Source organism: Ctenocephalides felis, unplaced genomic scaffold, assembly GCF_003426905.1.
Source record: "Ctenocephalides felis isolate EL2017-DRISC unplaced genomic scaffold, ASM342690v1 CF-g0.4_SCAFFOLD_01492, whole genome shotgun sequence".
Taxonomy (NCBI): domain Eukaryota; kingdom Metazoa; phylum Arthropoda; class Insecta; order Siphonaptera; family Pulicidae; genus Ctenocephalides; species Ctenocephalides felis.
In genome coordinates this window covers 14,176,979-14,198,578 of record NW_020537646.1, presented here as the reverse complement: position 1 = coordinate 14,198,578, position 21,600 = coordinate 14,176,979, and the positions used below count along the sequence as shown (strand labels likewise).

At 28.8% G+C, this 21,600-nt stretch overlaps 3 protein-coding genes across 4 annotated transcripts; 2 read left to right on the top strand and 1 right to left on the bottom strand.

The window, feature by feature from the left end:
- The first annotated feature begins 7,709 nt into the window (after positions 1 to 7,709).
- Positions 7,710 to 8,901, top strand: LOC113370546 (8-oxo-dGDP phosphatase NUDT18-like). The gene is given in 2 exon segments (XM_026611225.1): positions 7,710 to 8,504; positions 8,507 to 8,901. Coding segments are annotated over 2 exon segments (1,002 nt in total). The 5' UTR covers positions 7,710 to 7,897.
- Positions 8,902 to 9,418: 517 nt separating this feature from the next.
- Positions 9,419 to 12,990, top strand: LOC113370547 (putative lipoyltransferase 2, mitochondrial). 2 transcript variants are annotated; one of them, XM_026611227.1, is made up of 5 exons: positions 9,419 to 9,485; positions 11,580 to 11,870; positions 12,325 to 12,480; positions 12,602 to 12,773; positions 12,867 to 12,990. In XM_026611227.1, exons 2-5 carry the CDS (start codon positions 11,596 to 11,598, stop codon positions 12,975 to 12,977), a joined length of 714 nt encoding a protein of 237 aa, XP_026467012.1. In that variant the 5' UTR covers positions 9,419 to 9,485; positions 11,580 to 11,595; the 3' UTR covers positions 12,978 to 12,990. The 2 variants fall into 2 exon arrangements, with proteins under 2 accessions (XP_026467012.1, XP_026467011.1); XM_026611226.1 differs by having other exon boundaries at positions 9,468 to 9,502.
- A 3,107-nt stretch (positions 12,991 to 16,097) lies between these two features.
- Positions 16,098 to 20,451, bottom strand: LOC113370880 (protein CASC1-like). The gene is made up of 13 exons (XM_026611558.1): positions 20,436 to 20,451; positions 20,089 to 20,245; positions 19,808 to 20,016; positions 19,001 to 19,064; positions 18,624 to 18,753; positions 18,222 to 18,390; positions 18,037 to 18,112; positions 17,544 to 17,631; positions 17,371 to 17,436; positions 17,223 to 17,283; positions 16,974 to 17,131; positions 16,531 to 16,635; positions 16,098 to 16,238 (listed from the first exon to the last, which is right to left on the bottom strand). The coding sequence occupies exons 1-13, from the start codon at positions 20,449 to 20,451 to the stop codon at positions 16,098 to 16,100; spliced, it is 1,440 nt and encodes a 479-aa protein (XP_026467343.1).
- Between the last annotated feature and the right edge of the window lie 1,149 nt (positions 20,452 to 21,600).

Sequence of the window (21,600 nt, the reverse complement as noted above, 5' to 3'; positions counted from 1 at the left end):
GTCAAAGGCAAATTTAGCGGTTTCGGAGATACAAAAAAAGTTTAAAAGGTTATCAATTTATTTGAAATTACTGATCATCCCGATAGAATGTTTAAAAAAATATATTGCTTGTGTTGACGGTGTGAAACAATGATTAGTTTCAAATTAACAGTTTTTGTTATTATCTCATTGTTATTTCTCATTGATCAATTTTTATTGATCATTGATTACTTTTATTCCTCGAATATTTAATTACTGTTTCGATACGTTAAGATTCCCACTCGTATGTATTTCCAAAAAGAACGATGATTTACATAGTGCTCACATAAGAAATACACAAATATAAACAACCAGAGAATTAGCTTGCGCGAAGTTATTTAGATTTAATAATCTATAGTGTTGACAGACGATGTTAGATAATGTCCATAAAAGATAAAAGAGTAAAATGATAGTGCCTGTAAACCACTAATCACCTTCTTTACTCGCACATCCGTATGAAAATTAACTAATTTAAATAATTAAAATTTTTCCGGGGCCTCTTGCGAAACCCCCCCAGGCGCGAGGCCGTCGGCGGCCGCCGACACCGCCGACGCCTAGCGCCGCTACTGGATATGACAATCAGTATTACAAAATTACAGACTGATTGTTTCCTGCTGTGTTACTCAATTAGTAGTCGCGATAGTTTCGACCATGTGCATTCAAAATGGTATCCAGAAATTCGGCATTATTCACCAAAAGCACCAATAATCTTAATCGGTAGGTGAAACAGTTTTATGTAAACTCCCACCAGTTAAATTAACGCTTGTATTTCTTGCAGCAACTAAAATCGATTTGAGAAATTCTAACTCCCATGGTTTGGTGACATTTGAAGAAGGTCAAGCAATGCACAAAAAGATCCGATCAAGTGATTTTGTAGAATGTTCAGCACTTGAATATACAAATGTGGATATTGTTTTCATAAAGGCAGTTCGAGCTGTGTTGCAAAAGGAAAATGCCGCACGAAAATTAAAATGTAATGTATTATAATTTATAACTACGTGATATTGTGAATTTTATATGTGGAATTATAACGCCATTAAACGGTGTAAAAAATTTGTTGTTTTTTAAATGTTGTATTTTAAACTTTATAATAGAATAATTGGTATTTAAACTCAAACTAGATTCAGGGAAGAAGTAGTGTGAGCGTTTTTCCTATTTCCATTTTACACCGCAGTTCCCGAGATGGGTTTATTTTCAAATAGAATATATGTTATAAAATACCAAGCTGAAGCCATGGACAATCATTTTTCTCAATTTGAAAATATCAAGTTAAAATCATGGACCGCTTGTTTAAAGACACAATTTACTCAAATTGAAAATATTAAGTTAAAACTATTCATGGTTCCTTTAAATTCATTTTACTCAATTTGAAAATGAAATCAAATTAAAACGACGGATTTTTTTTAAATACATTTAAACTTACACTCTTATTTTAAATGTAAATAATTCATGATAATTATTTAGGATAAATTTTTATTCTTATGTGCTTATATTTTAGAAAAATGCCTTAAATCCTGGGTCTTTCATATAGGAGAGGAAATTTGATAGACAACGAATTGGAGAAAGTCTTTTTAAAGAAAAGGACGAAATTATCATGATTTCAGAAGGTGTACCACCGCAAAACAACGAAATCTGTGTTTGCAATATCGTAATTTTATCATAAAAATTGATGTTTTTTCACGCTTTTCAAAATGTTTGGACTGATTCCAAAAGATTTTAAAACGCTGATTTCAAAAATGCTATCCCTTTTTGGATAAATTCACGTACACCCCGCGAAAAATCGAAGTCTTTGGTTGCAAAGTCTTTTTTTTTTCAAAAATCGAGTGTTTTTTCGCGATTTTCAAAATGTTTTGATTGGTTTTGATAGATTTGGAATCGATGAATTTAAAAATGTTATCCGTTTTTAGATAAATCTGCATACCTAAGAAAAAAATGGAAATCTTTGGTTGCAAAATCAAAATTTTACTAATGAAATAAACATTTTTTTTCGCGATTTTTAAAATGTTTTGGCCGATTCTGATAGTTTTCGAGGCGCTGATTCCGAATATGCAATCAGTTTTTGGAAGAAAAAAAAATTCTGCCCCTGTTACCAATTTGAAGTTTGAAAAATTGCCAACTTTGAAGATGATTTTAACTATGAAGACGATGATAAATTTATAATTTTTTTGCTTTGGTATAAAGATTGTACTTTAGTCTACATAATGCATTCATTAAAATTATTAATTTCATTCATTAAGGGCCTTAAAATTGCATTTGAAAGTCACGATTTTGGCCAATTTTGGCTGCCCCTGAAAAACCGGTTTGTATGGGAAAAATTAGTAAAAGTTTTAAATTCTAAATTACACCAAAGTAGGTTTGGTTTACTGCTAGGCGTAAATATGAATTTATTAAAAATTATTCTACTATTTCTTATCTATATATATATATATATATATACATACACATACACATACACATACACATACACATACATTTATATTTAAATATATGCATATATATATATATATTATGTCGATTTTTGTAATACTGACACTCAATAAATTTAATTATTTATCTATATATCTTATTCATTTACACAGTAAGAAAAATTATTGATTTCATATTTTTTTCAGATAAATCAAGGATTCGATCTAACGAACCTCGAATCGCTATTCTGGCCCAGACCGTATCTTTACGACCTCGGCCATATGCTCACAAGAAATTACATGTTTTCAGGAAACTTATATCTTTCATTATCAAAATAAGACTATATTTTTACAAATAGCAGAGAGTTCTGTATGACTAATTGGCCGAGATCGTTAAGTTGCCACTACGGTTGCTCAGCGCGTCTTGGTTCGATTCCCGAAAGGCCTTGAAAAATCAAATGTATAGTTTTTCATAAATATCAAATATTAGTTCAAAATATTAAATTCAGGTGTCGCATTTCGACCTTGACACTTAGTATATTTCTGAAAAACAAAAAACTCAAGTTCCACACTTGACTGTAAGAGAGAGTGTATTAGTTCAAAATATTAAATTCAGGTGGCGCATTTCGACCTTGACACTTAGAATATTTCTGAAAAACTCAAGCTTCGCACTTGACTGTAAGAGAGATAGATATATATAAAGAGAGAGAGAGATGACGAAGGTAGTGGAAATAACTGGGGAAAGAGAGGGGTAGAGGCAGATGATGAATAAGAGAGATGTGTATGATACATATTCTTTATTTAAATTCAATATTAATACAATATGAGAATAAAAATAACTATTATCATCAATAACTCAAATAGCCGAGTGGTTTAAGTGACCGCATACTCGGTGAAATCGCTCTGGAGGCACAAGGTGAGACGGATCGAGTCCAACTCAAGGCAACGACGACCAACTCTTTAAGCAGAAAAAATGGAGCAGTGCTGGTGACTGGCTGTTGGCAGGCGCGGTGGGTCCTGAAACGAACACACAAAGTGATGGTCAACCTGAGGTTCATGATGCGACAGGTCACACGCAGAGGGACACATTGCGCAAGATCCATGCCAAACCCGAAAATCTACCCAAAAACGACAACATGCAAAGAAAACAACACCAAAAAATGAAGAAAAATGTGAAAAAAAACGAAAAAAAAGGAAAAAAAAGGGAAAAAGGAGGAGGAGGAGGGAGAAGGGGAGGTGGAGGACCTAAAAAAAAACCCCCCTAAGTCCCAGATGAATTTTTCTCTTTTCTGTTCAGCGTTGAAACTTTTTTATGTTTTTTAGTGTTCCCCCACACCAATTCCCAAAGCCAACACTCGAATGAAATGAAGTCCACTTTGAAATTTTCACAACGAGAAAAAATTACTGGGACTTAGTTAAAATTTTTAACTTTGCCCCAATAAAAATTTTCTCGTTGTGAAATATTCAATGTGAGCCTCATTCATTCGAATGTTGGCTTTGGGATAATACAGCATGCATACATAACTCGTCTTTCATAATCGAAAAGGTTTCAGTAAATATTGCATTGATAAAATTAATCGAAAGGATTATTTAATTAAAAGTTGGATTGATGTTAATAAAATCGAAGAAGTTTCAGAAAATTTTGACTTTAAAATAATTATTCGAAAGAATTATTTAATTAACAGAATGATGTTAATCAAATCCAAGAAATTATCTTAATCGAATCAAAACTGTTGAACATGTGAAACCTTTACAATTATTCAAGACAAAAACAATTTTAGTTGATTTGAATTCAACAAAACTTTAAAAATAAAAGCTAAAGAATTATAGACTGAAAACTTTAAAAATTATTTATATACATATTTATTTATTTTAAATTTTTTTAGAATTCAAATAAAAACAAAGACTTTAAATAATGAATGAAATAATGTACTTGTGATTAAAATTAAATTTTGTTTTATTCAAATCAACTCTTTAAAACTTTAATCAAGCCACATCAACTCAAATAATAAAATCTCTTTGACAGAACAAAATTATAAATATCAAAAAAATATATTTTAAAAAAGTAGCCAAAGCAATTATAGAATAAATTGTACTTATATAAAAATCTATTGAGTTAATGCAGTATTGAGTAAAGTCTAATTATATATGGCGAGACAAATAATCATGTTGAGCAATTCTTAATTCAATTCTCAACATATTAATTAATCGAACCATCACCGATTGCATGTCTTGATCAAAATTGACTTTAGAAATAAAAGAATAAAAATCTATATTTAGCAATGTAGCAATATAATTAAATAATTTTGAAACAAAATTACAATGAAAGTCTTTAAAAGTTTCATTTAATCAATAACTATTAGGAAAGTCATAATTGAGTCTTGAATATTTTGATCAAAGCCATCAATCGTGTTGTCATGAACATGCAGTCAATATCACTACAGAGAAAACGCCTGATTCTTGGTACTAGAACTGTAATTCTAAAATTCCTTACCACAGAATAACATAAAGCCTTGTCAAATATTTTTTTTTTGTAAATTTAAAAATAATAAAAGAAATTTATAGAATTTTCTTTATAGAATAATAAAAATCTTTGCCATGTGAAATATATTTGTTGTTGAAATGTTATCTGATAGACAGATTCTTCAGAACTAGAGTTCTACCTGAAATACCATTAATTTAGGAATTGTACAAGGAGGGATGCCAGGGCCCCTTCTGTATATCCCATACACGAATGATATTCAGACTAAACATTCGTTGAAGATAGAGTTGTCATTAGAGTAGCAAATTACCAACAATATATCTCAGCACTCGAAAAGTGGCTCAACAAATAAATGAAACGAAATCAAGTCATGTGACTTTTACAAGAAGAACTCAAAGAAACATTTCCTTTCAATTTATTATTTATGCAAGAATAAGGAAGATAAATTAATGTCAATCGATATATATGAGAAGTAAAAACTATTGTATTATATTAATTTAAAAAATGTATAAATACCACTTGCTAGAATAAAAACAAAAATGAATCGATATGTTTTCTCCATAGTGAATTGTATAAGATCATTTTTATGCTTATAGAATATCACTTGCAAATTTAACAATTAAACAAAGTGCGTCTAATATCAAATAGATATCACAAACCTGCAAGTGATATTCAACATTTTTGCATATATGTCTGCTAAAGGAGTAATTGAGATAAATAAAGAGTAAACTGTATTTTATTTGTTTTTAGATGTGCAAATACAATTATAAAATATAGTTAAGCATAATATCAAGCCAAATATAAACCTTTATTAAATTAATTTACTAATATATAAACTGTAATATAAATAGAAATAGAAAAAAGAAATAAATTTTTAAAGCTTTAGGCATGAGCGTAGGTATCAATAATATATCTATACAATTGTTTTAAATAAATAAATAAACATTTAGCAGATACATATGCAAAAAGTATTAATGATGCACATATCATCAAATATTCACTGAAATACATACAGGCTGTTTTAATTACAAATACAAGAAATTATTTGTTATATGTTTTAGAACATTATCAGTGCATTATTTGTTGTACAACGAATTCCTGTTTATGATTTCAGAAAAGTATTCATTGACATGTTGTGTATAAAGTTTGCTTGGACTCACATTGACGAGAATTAATTCCAAATCTCCTCCTCAAAATAAATCCTCTGAAGCATCTGCTGGAAGCCCCAAAGCTGAACATTTGTGAACCACTACACCACACTACTTTGATCAGTGTCTTTATACACTTAATTTATAATTTGCAAATGTCCAAGTGGAGTCTTCGTGACTCAACACACGACACGACGAAAAGAAACGAACATATTAGAGAATTTTGTGAATGAATTGGCGACCTAAAATTTGACAGATACATTACAGAAGTACTTGCAGCCTTCCGAATCTCAAATACACACATCTATACATATTTGACAATTGCAATATAAATATAAAGGATACATCGGAAGCTGTAAATAAAGTATTTGAATATAAAAAAAATAAGTATTAAAAATGTTGAAAGAGATAATTTAAGGCTGAAGAACATCGTCACATATCTGCACTAAAAACATATCATCACAAACGAGTTTTATCTCAAATTGATATGCATATAACATAAATGATAATAATATAAAGGATACATCGGAAGCTGTAAATAAAGTATTTGATTATAAAAATAATAAGTATTAAAAATGTTGAAAGAGATAAGTTAAGGCTGAAGAACATCGTCACATATCTGCTCTAAAAACATATCATCACAAACGAGTTTTATCTCAAATTGATATGCATAATTAGTAGAACAATATAATGAATCAATTAATGATAACTAACGACGAAATTAATTAAAAACAAAAATTAATTAATTTGCACGCGTCTGTCAAATTTGGGTCAAATTCACTATAAAAATGGCCGCCATCAAAGAGGATGCGCCATGAAGAACTGAACGAATGTGACAATGTCGAAAGCGCGAAATTCAAATTTCAAAACTAAAAATTACTAAATTCGCTTAATATTCTTTGTTTTTAAAGATGACCATGATCAATAATTATGTTTTTATCATGACCAATAGCAAAAATTGGAAAGATATTATCAAAATATTGCTTAATTTGCTTTTAAATTTTGATTGCAATTGTATAGTAATTATTATTAGTGAATAAAAAGATGCAAAAACATTTTATCAATTTAATATTAAAATACTGATAGAATTTAAAATACACCTAAATACATCTATGTTGTAACAGTAAGACAGGATTGAATAAAATTTAACTGAATTAATTTTCTATATATTTAAACTTTAATTTATTGAATTTTACTCAATTAGAAAATATCAAATTAAAACCATGGACTGATATCAAGTTAAAACCGTGAATCCAAATCCATTAATATATATAAACAAATCCAGTAATATATATAATTTAGTATAATGATGAGTACTGTAAAGCTCTAACATTTTCTAGTTGAAATTGTGAAAGAACTTATGTATTATTTATGTAAAAGATTTAATGTTATAGGAACAATGTTATTTTCTTTATCTCCTTCTATCAATTCATATATCTTACAATAAACATTCACTTTTCTATGAAATTCGAACTGCGTTCTGCGTTATAAGAAATAAGAAAGGATTTCTTGGCTATGGTATAAATACCTAATAAATGTTTTGTTATGGAAATGGAAGCTAACTGTCAAAATTGTCTGTCAAATTCATACTGATGTACGAAATTAATATCAATATGAATCAAATAATATCGCAAAATTATGCTTGATCCACGATACATACCATTGATAGTACACTCATAGAAAGCAACAGAAAAAATTACATAGGAATGCGGTATTTCAAGAATGTAGTCACCGTTATTATGGCATATGACATTATCGTTTCACATTATTAAACAAGTGTTACCACACCGTAGGTTATTGTGTTTCATTCTGAATTAAGTTTTTTGTTTATTGTGACTGACAAAATGGAAAATTCTTTAAATCACATGTTAGATGGTCAAGCAATTGATCCAGAAATTGCTAAGTGTTGCGACTTTACTTTAGCGGAGCAAAACGCAGCTGCTGAGGCTCAAGGAGTGGCTCCTAGTGCGCCCTCGGACTACGTACCAAAGTTAGGTGACACTGTCACATACATTGTGGCATGTGTTTTAGTGAATGATAAAAATGAAGTCCTAATGATGCAGGAGGCAAAGCAATCATGTGCTGGTAAATGGTATCTGCCAGCAGGCAGAATGGAAAAGGGTGAACTGATTATCGAAGCAGCAGTCAGGGAAACTTTAGAAGAAACAGGAATGCATTGTGATGTTAAAACACTTATAACAATTGAGTGTGCCGGAGGTTCTTGGTTTCGATTTGCTTTCACAGGCAAAGTAACAGGTGGGGAACTAAAGGTTCCCGCAAAAGCAGATCAAGAGTCATTGCAAGCAAAATGGATTTTAAATATTGACGAACTATCATTACGAAGTAAAGATATTATGCATCTAATAGATAGGGGTCGTGCCTATCATGAAGCCAAGTTATTGAAAAATGTGTTTTGGCACACAGATACATTGCCAAGCAAACTGGAACATAATAAAATCTATTGAGATTAGTGATTATAATTAAAAAACGAGCTACAAATCGCGTAAATGTTTTATTAAGTGAGAAAACAATGTTGCATTTTCCAACAACAGAAATACATCCAGCAAGGAATGTCCATTCAACACTGAGACGCTTCATGGTTGAAATTTTTGGTGCTGAATTACCGCAACACAGACCTCATGGATTAATATCTGTGGAGCACAATCCATTTGATTCAAAAAATGATGGCTTTTGTATGACACTTTTGGTGACATTCAGATCTCCTTTGGAAGAAGTTCCAATAATAGGAAAATGTATATGGCATGAAGTATCAAAAGAACTTGGAGATAAATTATTAAAACGAGTATCATCTAAAAACGCATCAGTGTTATTACATGTTATTCGCTAGTGTTTGTCTTCGGCATGAAGAGTTCATTGCTATTACTTTACTTGTACATATAATGAAATAAGCAAGATGAACCAATGAACTAAATGGTAGTGGTAGCTTGATAAGAAAACTAATAATAAATAATATTGTATAAATATTATATATACCTATTAATCCACTATAGTATTTATAACATTAAATAATTGAAAAATTGACACATAATTGTGAGAAAACTTATGCAGATTTCATATAATATATTTTATACAAATTATTAAGTAGGTATTCTACTATAAATCATGATCATAATAATATGCCTGGCTATTGATAATAGCTTGATTTACAATTAGATAATGTATTTAATGTACATATTTATTAGAAAATTATTTTATATTAAATTATTTATATATATTTTTATAAATGGTATATTTTGATAATAAAGTTATATTAAATCAAACATGAAACGAACTATTGCATGTATTTTGTTCTTGTATGTATTGACTGAATGAATGGTTGATAAGCAAATGTCTTCATGTATTCTGTGAGAGCTGTAGACTTTTGTTGCGTAATTTATTTATCTTAGTGGTATCATTTAAAAATAAATTTAGGTTAGTGATGTTTTTACGTAAGTATATATTAATAAATTATACCATCATAAATTAATTTTAATTTATTTAAAATAATGTCGATCACCATAACCACACTTTTCATGCTAATACCTATGTTTCTGTCAAATAAAAAGGGATATTGAGGTTCAGTAATAGTGATACAAGCTTTGTCTGTGATTTAATTAGTTATTCAAAAGTGAAATAACATTAGTGTCGGCTTCAAATTTTATTTTAAATGTTACGTCCCTAAATGTCAAAAGTCACATTGGAATAGAATTAAATAGCCATAGGCTAGTTAAAATTAAATGAGTATATCTCAATCTTTTCATTGCCACGAGTTTGCAACCAGAGTTTCTCAATCATTTTTTTAAAGAAGAGCATAATATTAAACGGCACAAAACGCTTCACGCTTAAATACTGAATAAAGCAAAATAATTTATTTATTTAGACCAGAAAATAATAAATCTTGTTCATGGTTGATTTGGAGATAGACTTCATTATTTTCATTGACACGATAAACACAATAACGTATTTAAACAAATATTTATTGAGACCTCAAAAAGCTGTTATATAAAACTTAAATAAATATGAAATAATAGTATTTTAAGTAATCGTTTTTTATACGCACGGTTCTGATTCCAAATATCATATAAAATATAAGTTTAACTGGCATTTTATAAACCATGAAAGATATTATGTATTTCAATGAATAATACTTTAAACAAATCAGAGTCGTATCCTATAGATGAATTAATTTTCAGTTCTGGTTTATGAATAGAATTTGAAAAATATTTACTGAAGTGAATGAAAAAAATATGTTTAAATATGAATGGGAATTTGAATTAAAATCTTTAATATATATAATAATATGTATATACATATATATTTTGATATAACTAAGTATGTGTTTAAATATATATATATATATATATATATATATATATATATTTAAATAAAATATATATAATAATATGTATATACTTATATACTTTGATATAACTAAGTATGTGTTTATATATATAAAATGGTGGTCCTTTATATGGATGTTTTTGAATTTCCTTGCTAAGGAACTCAAATGCTCCAAATTGATAAAAAACATTTCTTTGAAAGTTTTAGCTCTTAATTTTTACTTTAGGAAAGTCCGCACTCCAACTAAAGTTTTTTTATATTATTATTATATTAAAGACCACCATATATATAATATATATATATATATATATATATATATAATTTGAATTAAAATCCTTGATATATAATAATATGTATATATACTTATATACTTTGATATAACTAAGTATATGTTTTTATATATCTATATATATACATATATATAAGGGTGGTCCTTTATATGGATGTTTTTGAATTTCCTTGCTAAGGGACTCAAATGATCCAAATTGATAAAAAACAATTCTTTGAAAGTTTTAGCTCTTACTTTAAGAAAGTCCGCACTCCAACTAAATTATTATTCATATTATTATTATATTAAAGACCACCCTATATATATATATATATATATATATATATATATATATATATATATATATATGTGTGTGTGTGTGTGTGTGTATGTATTGTAATATAGTTACAATATTGCAATATAGTTAACTCCATAGATTCAATGTACAAAATTACTGTCCCAAAATAGGCCATTCCTGGTTTAAATTTTTTTCTTACGTATTTTTCTATTCACATCCAGGACTGCATCTCGAAATTTTTCTGGTGTTTTTTGCTAGCTTTTATAAGAAATATAACCCCATAAGAAAAATGTTAACAGTTTCTCTTGCTTGTTAAGACTTGTCCATATTGATCTTCATTCTATATAGTCTTTCCACTTTGACGATTCCAGTTTATCAAACATATTTTGTAATTGAAATGAAATCATTGGTGTCTATATACTTCTTCCAATTGAGAAGTCTTCAGCGCCTTCGGTTATCTTTTTCAGCACATGTCCACCATCCTCTACTTAAATAAATTTAAACAGTTAGTTACAGTCACTCTCCTTATTCCAGTTCTACTATTCCTCAATTAGATCTCAAGTTCAGTTTTGATACAATAAAAAAGCAATGAAATGTTTTTGTTTAAATTTGATTTTAGATATAATGAATGAAAAATGTCTCGAGTGGTACGAATTTTGAGAGCTGGTCGTATGAGCTATGCCAAATCTTTACGTCTTCAACGTCTTGTAGCTGCTTCCCACGTTGGAACTTTGATCTTAACAGAGCATCCTCCAGTTTATACCATTGGCATAAGAACAAATGCTTATCCAGAATATGAAGAAAGAAGATTAAAGGCATTAGGCGCGGATTATCACAGGACGAACAGAGGCGGACTAGTCACATTTCACGGCCCTGGCCAATTAATAGCATATCCAATCATAGATCTGAAGTTAGTAAATAAATAAATATTGCCCTGGGGCAGGTCCGTGTGCTGGACTCCAGCACAATGGCGGATCCAGTTCTTGCGCTAGAGTGGGGGTCACAATTAAATTATGTATAAAACATATATTCGCAATACGATTACAAAATCCTTAGATTTTAAGAGACTTTGACTCTAAGTTACATATTGAATTTATAGAATATGTTTGGTAACAAAATACATAAATATAATCGTTATGAAGTGATTTTATTGCTGAATTAGTGTTCTATCTAAATCTTAAGACAAGCTCAGGGGGGGGGGGCATGACCCCCGTAACCCGTACCCTGGATCCGCCACTGCTCCAACACTACTAGTATTAATATAAATATATGACTGAATGCTTGATAATTGATAATTTCAAATCTTGCGCTAGTTAATGATAAATTAAAGAATTAACAAACAAAATATTCTGTTAATATTTTAGAAATTTTGTCCCAAGTGTACGATGGTATGTTCAAAGTTTGGAGGAAGTAGTAATCAAAATGTGTTTGATATATGGAGTCAAAGCCGAACGATGCAAAGATACAGGAGTCTGGTGTGGAAATGATAAAATTTGTGCAATTGGCGTACATGCCAGTCGGTAAGTTATAATTAAATTTATCAAACATGTTCAAAAAGTTATGTCGAATTTATTTTATTATGTTTATATTTGGAGCAACCAATATCTATTATTATTTTTGTTTATGAATTTATGCTTTCAGTTACAAAACATCTCATGGATTGGCCCTAAATTGTGATTCTGATTTAAATTGGTTTTCACACATAGTTCCTTGCGGTTTGCCTGGAAAGGGCGTCACATCCCTAACTAGGCAACTGGATCATCCTATCACTGTTGATGAGGTGACACCAACATTTTTAAAATGTTTTGCACAGGTAATAATAAATACATTAATTTAAATTATAAAATTTAATGCTCTACTTTAAATAAATAATGTTATAATTGATAGATGATTTATTATTTATTAGGTGTTTGTATGCGAATTGAAAGAGATGGATCCAGAAGAAGTGCATAGCTTATTGAGAGCTTCTGACGAGGATGTATTAAGTAATGAAAAAATAAGAAATGTAGAACCTTAATTATTTATATTTTCATTTGAGATGGATACTCTTTACATATTAAAATGCATTTATTTGTAATATAGTTACTTACTGACATTTTGTATACAGATTGATTGTCAGGTATGAAAATGAAAAATATTTTGATAGTTTTCATATTACTCATTTTTTACATGTATGTGAAATGTCTCAGTAGTTTAATAAGAATGATTTAAATATATTTGATTGTTGATCTGAAACTCTTGTTATCATTTAGAAGGCTCTTAAACTCTTGTTTCATAATGCAGAGTTATGTTTTTTAAATTATTGGTACGAATTCATAAGGACTTGGATCGTACGAATGTCCGATCAGCATCAGACGTCTGCGCCAATGATTTAGTTTTCAAAATTTTTCTCTCACTATAAAAATGAAAAATTAGTATATTAATTTTATATTCATAACTATAAATTTAAAATAATACTATTATCATTTAATATTACAAAATGAGTGATATTTATTCGTCCTAGCTATCGTGAAAATTTTGTATATGATCATGAATCTAACAGAAGAACAATTAGACGTACATTGTATAAAGACGAACTAAATTAATTTTATTTTATGTATAAAAAAAATTTTTTTATCTATATATTTTCATATTCCTGTTTATGTGCACTTATTAAATTGTCAATTATTAAATAAATTAGAAACTCAACTATAAAAACAATTTGTAAAAATAATTACTGTGGTCTCTTACACTAGGCTGAGTGTATGATCTCTTTCACTAAACTACTACATCTCTACTGATACATCTCAATACGTATGAACATATTTTTTAATAAATTAAAAAATAGCAATAATTTTTTCTAATAGACAATAAAATCTATGTTCACCTGCTTCGGTTATTTGTACTATCTCGCAACAAGGGATGATGTGGCACAGGTCTTCCCAAAAAATAGGCACCTGCTCTGCCTAATTCCGATCGACCCCAAAGATGAGCGCGATCCCTATTTAAAAAATAATTAAATAAATAATATTGAATGAGAATATAGTCTCTAAAATGCAAATGGCAATGACTAAATGCAAATAACTATATTATTTCAAATTATTATTTTATTAGTGATTCATCATATTATTTACCATATCATAAATTCTCCTGGTCCATTATCGGCTGCTAAGGCTCTCGAAGTCAAAAAACAGTACAAAATCATCGACGGAATGAGAGCTACGAGCCATTGGATAGTTATGTAGACAGTAAAAGGCTTCAAGAAAAATCTCAAAATATTTGGTAAATGGGATAGATCAGCACAGGCCGGGAACACGATGTAATAGTACCAGGGCGCTGGATAATATGCACATAACTGCAAAAAATAGAAATGTGGTGAATAGTTGATTTTTAAGAACAACGACTTCGTTGATTTTTAAGAACTTCGACTAACTGCTCTTGATCCTAAAGATGCATTTAGTTTGAATTATCTCATAATTAATTACAGAAAATCCGACTTGCTAATTTAAAGTTTTCTCTTAAGACCTTGAATTTGAGACGATAATTGGAAAAAGTATGTATGTGTTCGATGATGGGTCAAAATTTGACTTGTCCTAAGTTTTGTCTAAAATAGCTGAACTGGCTTAAAATTTTTAAAGAACTTTCTATGATGTTTATGGTTCATTATAGATATAAAGGTTATAAGTTAATTAACAATTTTATATTCATAATAATTTTTGTTAAAAAAAATATTATTTAATGTATCCGGGGGCCTTACAATTATTTTTTTTTAAAACAATTATTGTCCAAATATTTATATTCCCCAAATCTCAATTCTTGAAGTCGATAAACTACCCACATGGGAAATTTTTTGCAGTTTTTTCTTACAATTATTTGCAACTTATCATAAAAATTATTTTTATTTATTTTGATAATTTAGTTAAAGTTTACCTTCGTATAATATAATTCAATCGCATAATCCAAACCATGCAAAACATTATCATATAGAATTGTTGCTGAGAAAAGGCAAACTGTGTATATGATCTGCTAAAAAATAAAACATTATTTATAAAATAGTTATGAGTTGAATCAGTCAATAGGAACATTGTAGAGTAAAAATAAGTCCAGTTTTATGACAAACCTGCTGAGCTATCTTGGACCAGGACATCCGTCGTAGTGGTGATATGTTGAACACATGGTATGTTAATAACCTGAAAGCAATGAAATTATATAAGTAATTACAAAATATAAAAAAAATTACAAAACTACAAAAAATTATAAATAGTTAGACTATAGATATAACAAGTCATTTGGATTATCGGCAACATTTATAATGTTAAACTATTTTGCAGTGTTCAAACTTATCTCATTACTGACTCTTGTAAATTCTAAGCAGAATGAATTTAATACAAAATAATTTTATCTCACCTTAATAAAATAGCGTTGGTTACTGCAAATACGAGACATGGAAGCACCGTATATACACTTGGAATTTCTCGAGCTAATATAACGTCTATAACATCATGAGTACACGTGCCAACAGGCAACCAATTTTGCCCTACTTTCGCTACCATTTTGCCTAAGAAATGTAATTTATGGAAAGTTCTGTGAGGACGTTCAAAAATGAAAATTTGAAAAAACTTACTTATGCTTTTTGTCGTAACAAGAACTAATACACAATATATTTTTAAGGCATACTAAAATTTTGAATTTAAGTTATATGCCATTTTTAAGATGTTACATATGTGATTCTATTTTGTTTTGTTTTTGGCGTTTACCATAAACAAAAAAATGCAGTCGAATATTGTCACAAATGAGTCTAATGCTAATTTGAATTACCTATTTCAACTCAATTTATGTCGAATTTCATAAAGTCTGATGTAGCCTTAGTATAGTTATTTGTTTTATCTATGAGAATGTAATGCGACACTTAAAAACGCACAATATTTTTTTCTAGTCATTCTTATGAAATTTTAATTTTAATGTTATAATTTAGATTAGTATTAGTTCTCTTATTGTTAGTCAATTTATTTAATTAAAGCAAATGATTGGTGGCCTAGACCTTAGACTCTAATTTATTATATAATTAAATTTGTAAAAAGATAAAACTTTATTTAGAAATTACTGCAACATATCGATCTAATAAATAATTACAAAATTAAATTTATAAATACTGCTCTTAACAGTAACTCATAACGCTGACGTCTTTAAGAAATTCTGCCAAATGATGTATAAGTTGAGGTGGCGTTTCTTGACTTTTTTTCCTCGACGAAGGAGAGGCGATCACTCCAATTGCAAGTTGGTGTAAGTCCGGATAAAACTATAATCATTTATATTATTCTGTATTAATGCAAAATAATAGCAAAAAACGTTTGTCTAGGCGCTATGAAATTAATTTTCTCAAAAGACTAAACTTTGAAAACATTGTTCAATTATAGATAATTGAATTCATTCAAGCATATAGCATGAATCTTAATTGTATCATCTTAATTGTACTGGACTTGTCTACGACTTTGTTCGCTTTCTCTAAACTGTCCTTAAATTTGAATACAACTCAGTACATTTGTTTTACTAAATTAATTGTTAAGGAAAATTTCTTTCAATTAACTTACCCCTTCTGATTTAGAATGTGGTGTGGCAATAAATTCTTGTGAACCTTCATCACAATCTACCACAGTAGCGTTCAAGGGGGTTATCAGCAGGGTACTAAATCCAGGCTAAAAGAAAAAATTCTATTGATTTGTTTGAAATAAATGGCAAAAAAAATCTTAATGTCCAGATCAGACATGTTTGGTCTAATGTAAATTCTGGAACTTTTGATAATATTGAAACCATCTTGTATTTCAAATTTCAAATTGTTTTTACTGATGATCATTTATTTGAAACTAGCACATGAATTTATAATAACATGCTTGACTTCTTGCTACGCTAGACATAAAATTGTTATATGCAGTTATTTAAAAATGAGAAATATTGCTCGAAGTGAAATGTAAGAGAATTTTTCTAATTTTGCATAAGTATTTAAAATACAACATAGGTTCATTAAAAACTTTACCAGATGCTTTTTTCCTAGAACTTCCCTAACTAAAAGAACGGCACGACGCCTTCCAGCACCCTGGTTCCACCTGCTCCATTTAAAATTGTGGGACAATCCAAGTGAAGCCATATTATGATAGAGATGACGTTCCATTGGACGATGCTTACAACAGTTATCTAATGTTGTTAAAAAAGTAGAAAAAAAATCTTTTAGATTTCAATAACATTTCAATATAAGTAAACAGTCACAGTTGATACAATACCATACCTTCTACATAGGCATACGAATCATGTTCAGGAAAAACGTCAACACAAGCATCTCTCATAATCTGTAGAAATAAAAGAAAAATAAAAAAAAAAAATTATAAAAACAAATATACTTATAAAATTATATTAATCATATATTTTTAACTTGCCTTTTTTAATTTCTGCAATGAATATACTTGTCCGTAATATTGATTAAGATAATCACTAGGAGCATTCTAAAATGATAATTAAATATATATATATATATATATATATATATATATATTAGTATATTTATTATAAAATACTTTATAATAATTATAAAATATTTTATAATACTCACCCGAACTTCTAATAAAGCCACACCTTCTGATTTTATAGAGAAATCAATACTAACAATTGAAGCGTTTAGTGAAAAAAATATACCATTTCTAGAAAGTAAAATAATTAAATATTATAACAAACATTATAGAATTAAAATTATATATAATAGTTGAGGATTAATATTAAACAAATATTATTACAAAAGTTCTCCCAAAGAAGACAATTAAATTAAATCTATTATAATTAAATATTAAAAGCCTATTAAAATGTCTACTTAAGTATTAACATTGTCCAATTAAAATAAACATCTTAGATCCGAATTATGAAAACGATCACATATCTATATCGACATAGATTGATATATAAAATTCAACAACTAATACAATACAGTTAATTAAAATTATAATATAAATCTATTTACCAATTATGTGCTAGTTTTACAAATCCGATTAATAAATCAATAACAATCAATGTAGGCAAAAATAAATCTAAATATAAATTTTATCACATACCCGTCAGCTCCAGGCTTCATTTCCCAATTTTGATAAGGGAGATTTGTAAACCGCAAAGCCGCTAAGCCAAAAATACCTAAAATAACACAACAAAAGATTAATACCTTAGCAACAGAAAATATGTTAACACATCGATTTTTGATATCATTTTTTTATATTTTTTGATACATCTCAATTCAAAATACCTAGTTTACTTGTGCGAAATGTTATGGTTTGTTTTTCTTCATTAAACTTGGAATCGTGTATGTACTTGGTGGTCCAATATCCAGTTCTAGTAAATTTTTCTCGAGGCTCACTATTGACAACTATCTCACGAGGAATCAAGTCTCCAAATACTGACTCCTCAGATTCAGTCTGGGGATGAAATTAACAATCACATTCTTAAAATATATTTTTAACATGGGTACACCATTATAGAAATAAAACAAAATTTGAATTCTCAAACTCTCTGCAAAATTGATTAAAACTTCCAACTAAAACCAAAGTATTCTGTATATGATATGCCAACTTGTTTAGAAGATATTTGTTAAAACAAGTATATGCATAAATTCATAAAACATTAAATTGACCTGGGCTAGTATTATTACCTCAGATTGTGGCTCTTCCAGAAGCTCTTCCAATAGATTTCTAGTCTGATCTTGAGGAGCTTGAGCTTCTCCAGTTGCTATCGATAGACGTTGTTGCAAACTCATTCGAGGTGGAGCTTTTGTGGGAGTTCTGATAGAAATAAATAATAAGTAAAACTTAATAGACACTAATAAAATACAATTAAAAAAAACACTGAATTAAACATGACACAAATTGGTAAGACAATTTTAACAAGCAGTATTTAATATGCACTAATATAATGGGATTAAAAAAACATATGTTAAATATAGCATACATTTAAGATGTTTTTTGCTGGATTTAGAGTATATACTAAAAATAATTACAGACAAAAAATAGCATAAAAATATATATTTACTGTGCAAGTAACACTGAAGCTCTAGCTGCAGCACTGCTTTGAGCTTCCCTGTCGCCCAAATCACCTAGAATAATAAATTTCAATTTGTATTTAAAAAAAATGAGGTGTTGGTATAGTTGCTACATCAAATATATTCGATTTTATTCAAAAGTTAATAATAATAATTGAAAATTAATAATAATCAATAAAAAGAAATATTTGTACTTAAATTATAATTTCAAGTAAGAACAAAAAACTATAGAGTAATTATTAAGTGATTGAAATAATATGGAAACCATGATGAATGTAATAATAATTTATTTAAAGAATATCAAGAAGCAAGTCCCGTTCATCTTTCAATAGCAGAATTTGATCACAAGAAGATAATATTATGGTTTTACTAAGGTGACCATACGTCCCGGTTTGCCCGGAACAGTCCGGGATTTCCACCTTGTGTCCCGGGTTTTTATAAAAACTATATTAGTCCCGGATTTAGATTATTTGGACCGGATTGCCCGGGTTTACGAAAAGTATAAGAGTAAATTGATTCTTTGCCATTACTTGATAATAAAATTACAACTAGCCATCAAATATCTGAAAATGTTATATATCCTGGGTCTCGGGTGGGCATAATTAAAAATTGAAGCCCGGTTTTGACCTAAACAATGGCCACCTTAGTTTTACGAGTTTTGAATCTGGTATTCCTCAAATGATATTTCATTCTTCAAATGATTGCTTTACTATATTCTACTATAATAGTGTAGTGATAATCACATACAAAATCATTTTTACTAATGTGAATTTTCTGATGTATTTTCCAGTATGTACCTGGCGTTCCAGTACTGGGACGTCTTTTTTGACCCCTATCTGATGGGACCCAGTCGGCTAAAAGTGACTGACGACCCGCAGGCATTACACTACTTCTACGAGTTTTATGCTTCTCATCGAATCGTGCTCCCCTTTTGGTCGCATACTTCATAGGGTCTTCCCATAGACAGGCCAAAGGCGGCTCAAACCACAATACACCAGGCGGAAGACTATAATAAATAATTAAAATTAAAGTGAAATATCAAAAAAAGAGTTCTTTAATTTATTATAAAATATCTTACGTGATTGTTACAAGAGGTAATGCTTCTAGTTTTTTCTCCATTATTTTGATAGCTAATTCGATTTGTTCTGGAGATCTCACCTCTCCAGGAGGCGGAGGTGGTGGTTCTTCGTATGGAGCATTGAAGTATACTCCTATTAATTCCTTGGGCAAGGGCACTAAAATTTAAAAAATATAGCCAAATCATAAATCAAATAGTAATATGTAGTATAGATTAATTTGAATGGCAGGTAATATCTGATTTTAAAATACAAATGTTTACACTGATTTTAATTTTTTTATAACTAGACATTAAATCTTCAAGCGATTTTTTGATCATACTTCGTCAGACGTACCTACTAGGTTTACCTAATTCTGATATCATATGATAAAGTAATATGTAACATATGAAAGTTATCTTTTGTAATATATTATATATGTAAGTTATCTATTGATGTCATTCTTTATTAGCATTATGTTATTTATTTATATATTTATTTTTCAGTGTTTTTGAATTTGCAGAGGCAATAATACTAATCATTGGATTCAGTACTAATAAAATGCAGATTTTATCTGTAAATATTTTAAAACTCATTTATTTGGGTTTAATTTCAAATCCATTTACAAATCAGATAAAAATCTCAATATTTTTCAGCACACATAACGATAAAAACGCAATAAAAACAATCGCTACTGAACAATATTAATCTGGTCAAAAGCACAAAACACAGTAATTTTATCAAATATTATCAGAGGATTAGTAGAAATATATGCTTACGTTAACCATATGATACAACTCCAAAGTCACGGTAAGATATTTGAACTCTAAAATATTTATGACATGCACCAGATTCATTTTCAACTACACAGGGTTTATATTTTCAAAAAGTAAAAATTTCTAAATTCAAACCACTAATAAATCGTTTCTGTTCTCTCAAGTCTCCCTTAAAATTTAGTGTTTTTAATTTTATTTCAATTCGTTATTTGAAAAGCACGTAGTTTAAAATTTGCATATGAGTGAGCAATATAATTGCACTTTGAAACATTGAAAATAAAGTATTGACTTATTCATGAAATGATTCATTTAGTTAGTTTCCTAGCATTGTGTAAGATATTTAAAATGATGTACACATATAATTAATGTTAAATAGGTTAATTCTGGAACGGAATACATAATAAATTTAACCAACAATTAACACAGTTATACTTTGATATGTTTTCGAAATACTAAACAATAATAAATCTGCAAAATGAGTCAAATTACAAATTTGAATTTTGACTTTTTTTATGTATTACAACAAAGACTATTTTGTTTCAAATAATAAAAATCTATGCACTTTATAAACTCTTATGAAGTTATTTTATCCTTGTTGTTATTGTTTGCTAAAAATTAGTTACAAACAAATGTAAGTTATTCGATCTCTCATCTAAGCCCTATGGAATGGCGCTATCAAAGATCACAATATTAATAAAAGTAGATAAGTCATTCATCAAAATAAAAGATAATAAAATCGAAAATGATAAGGTATCTGGA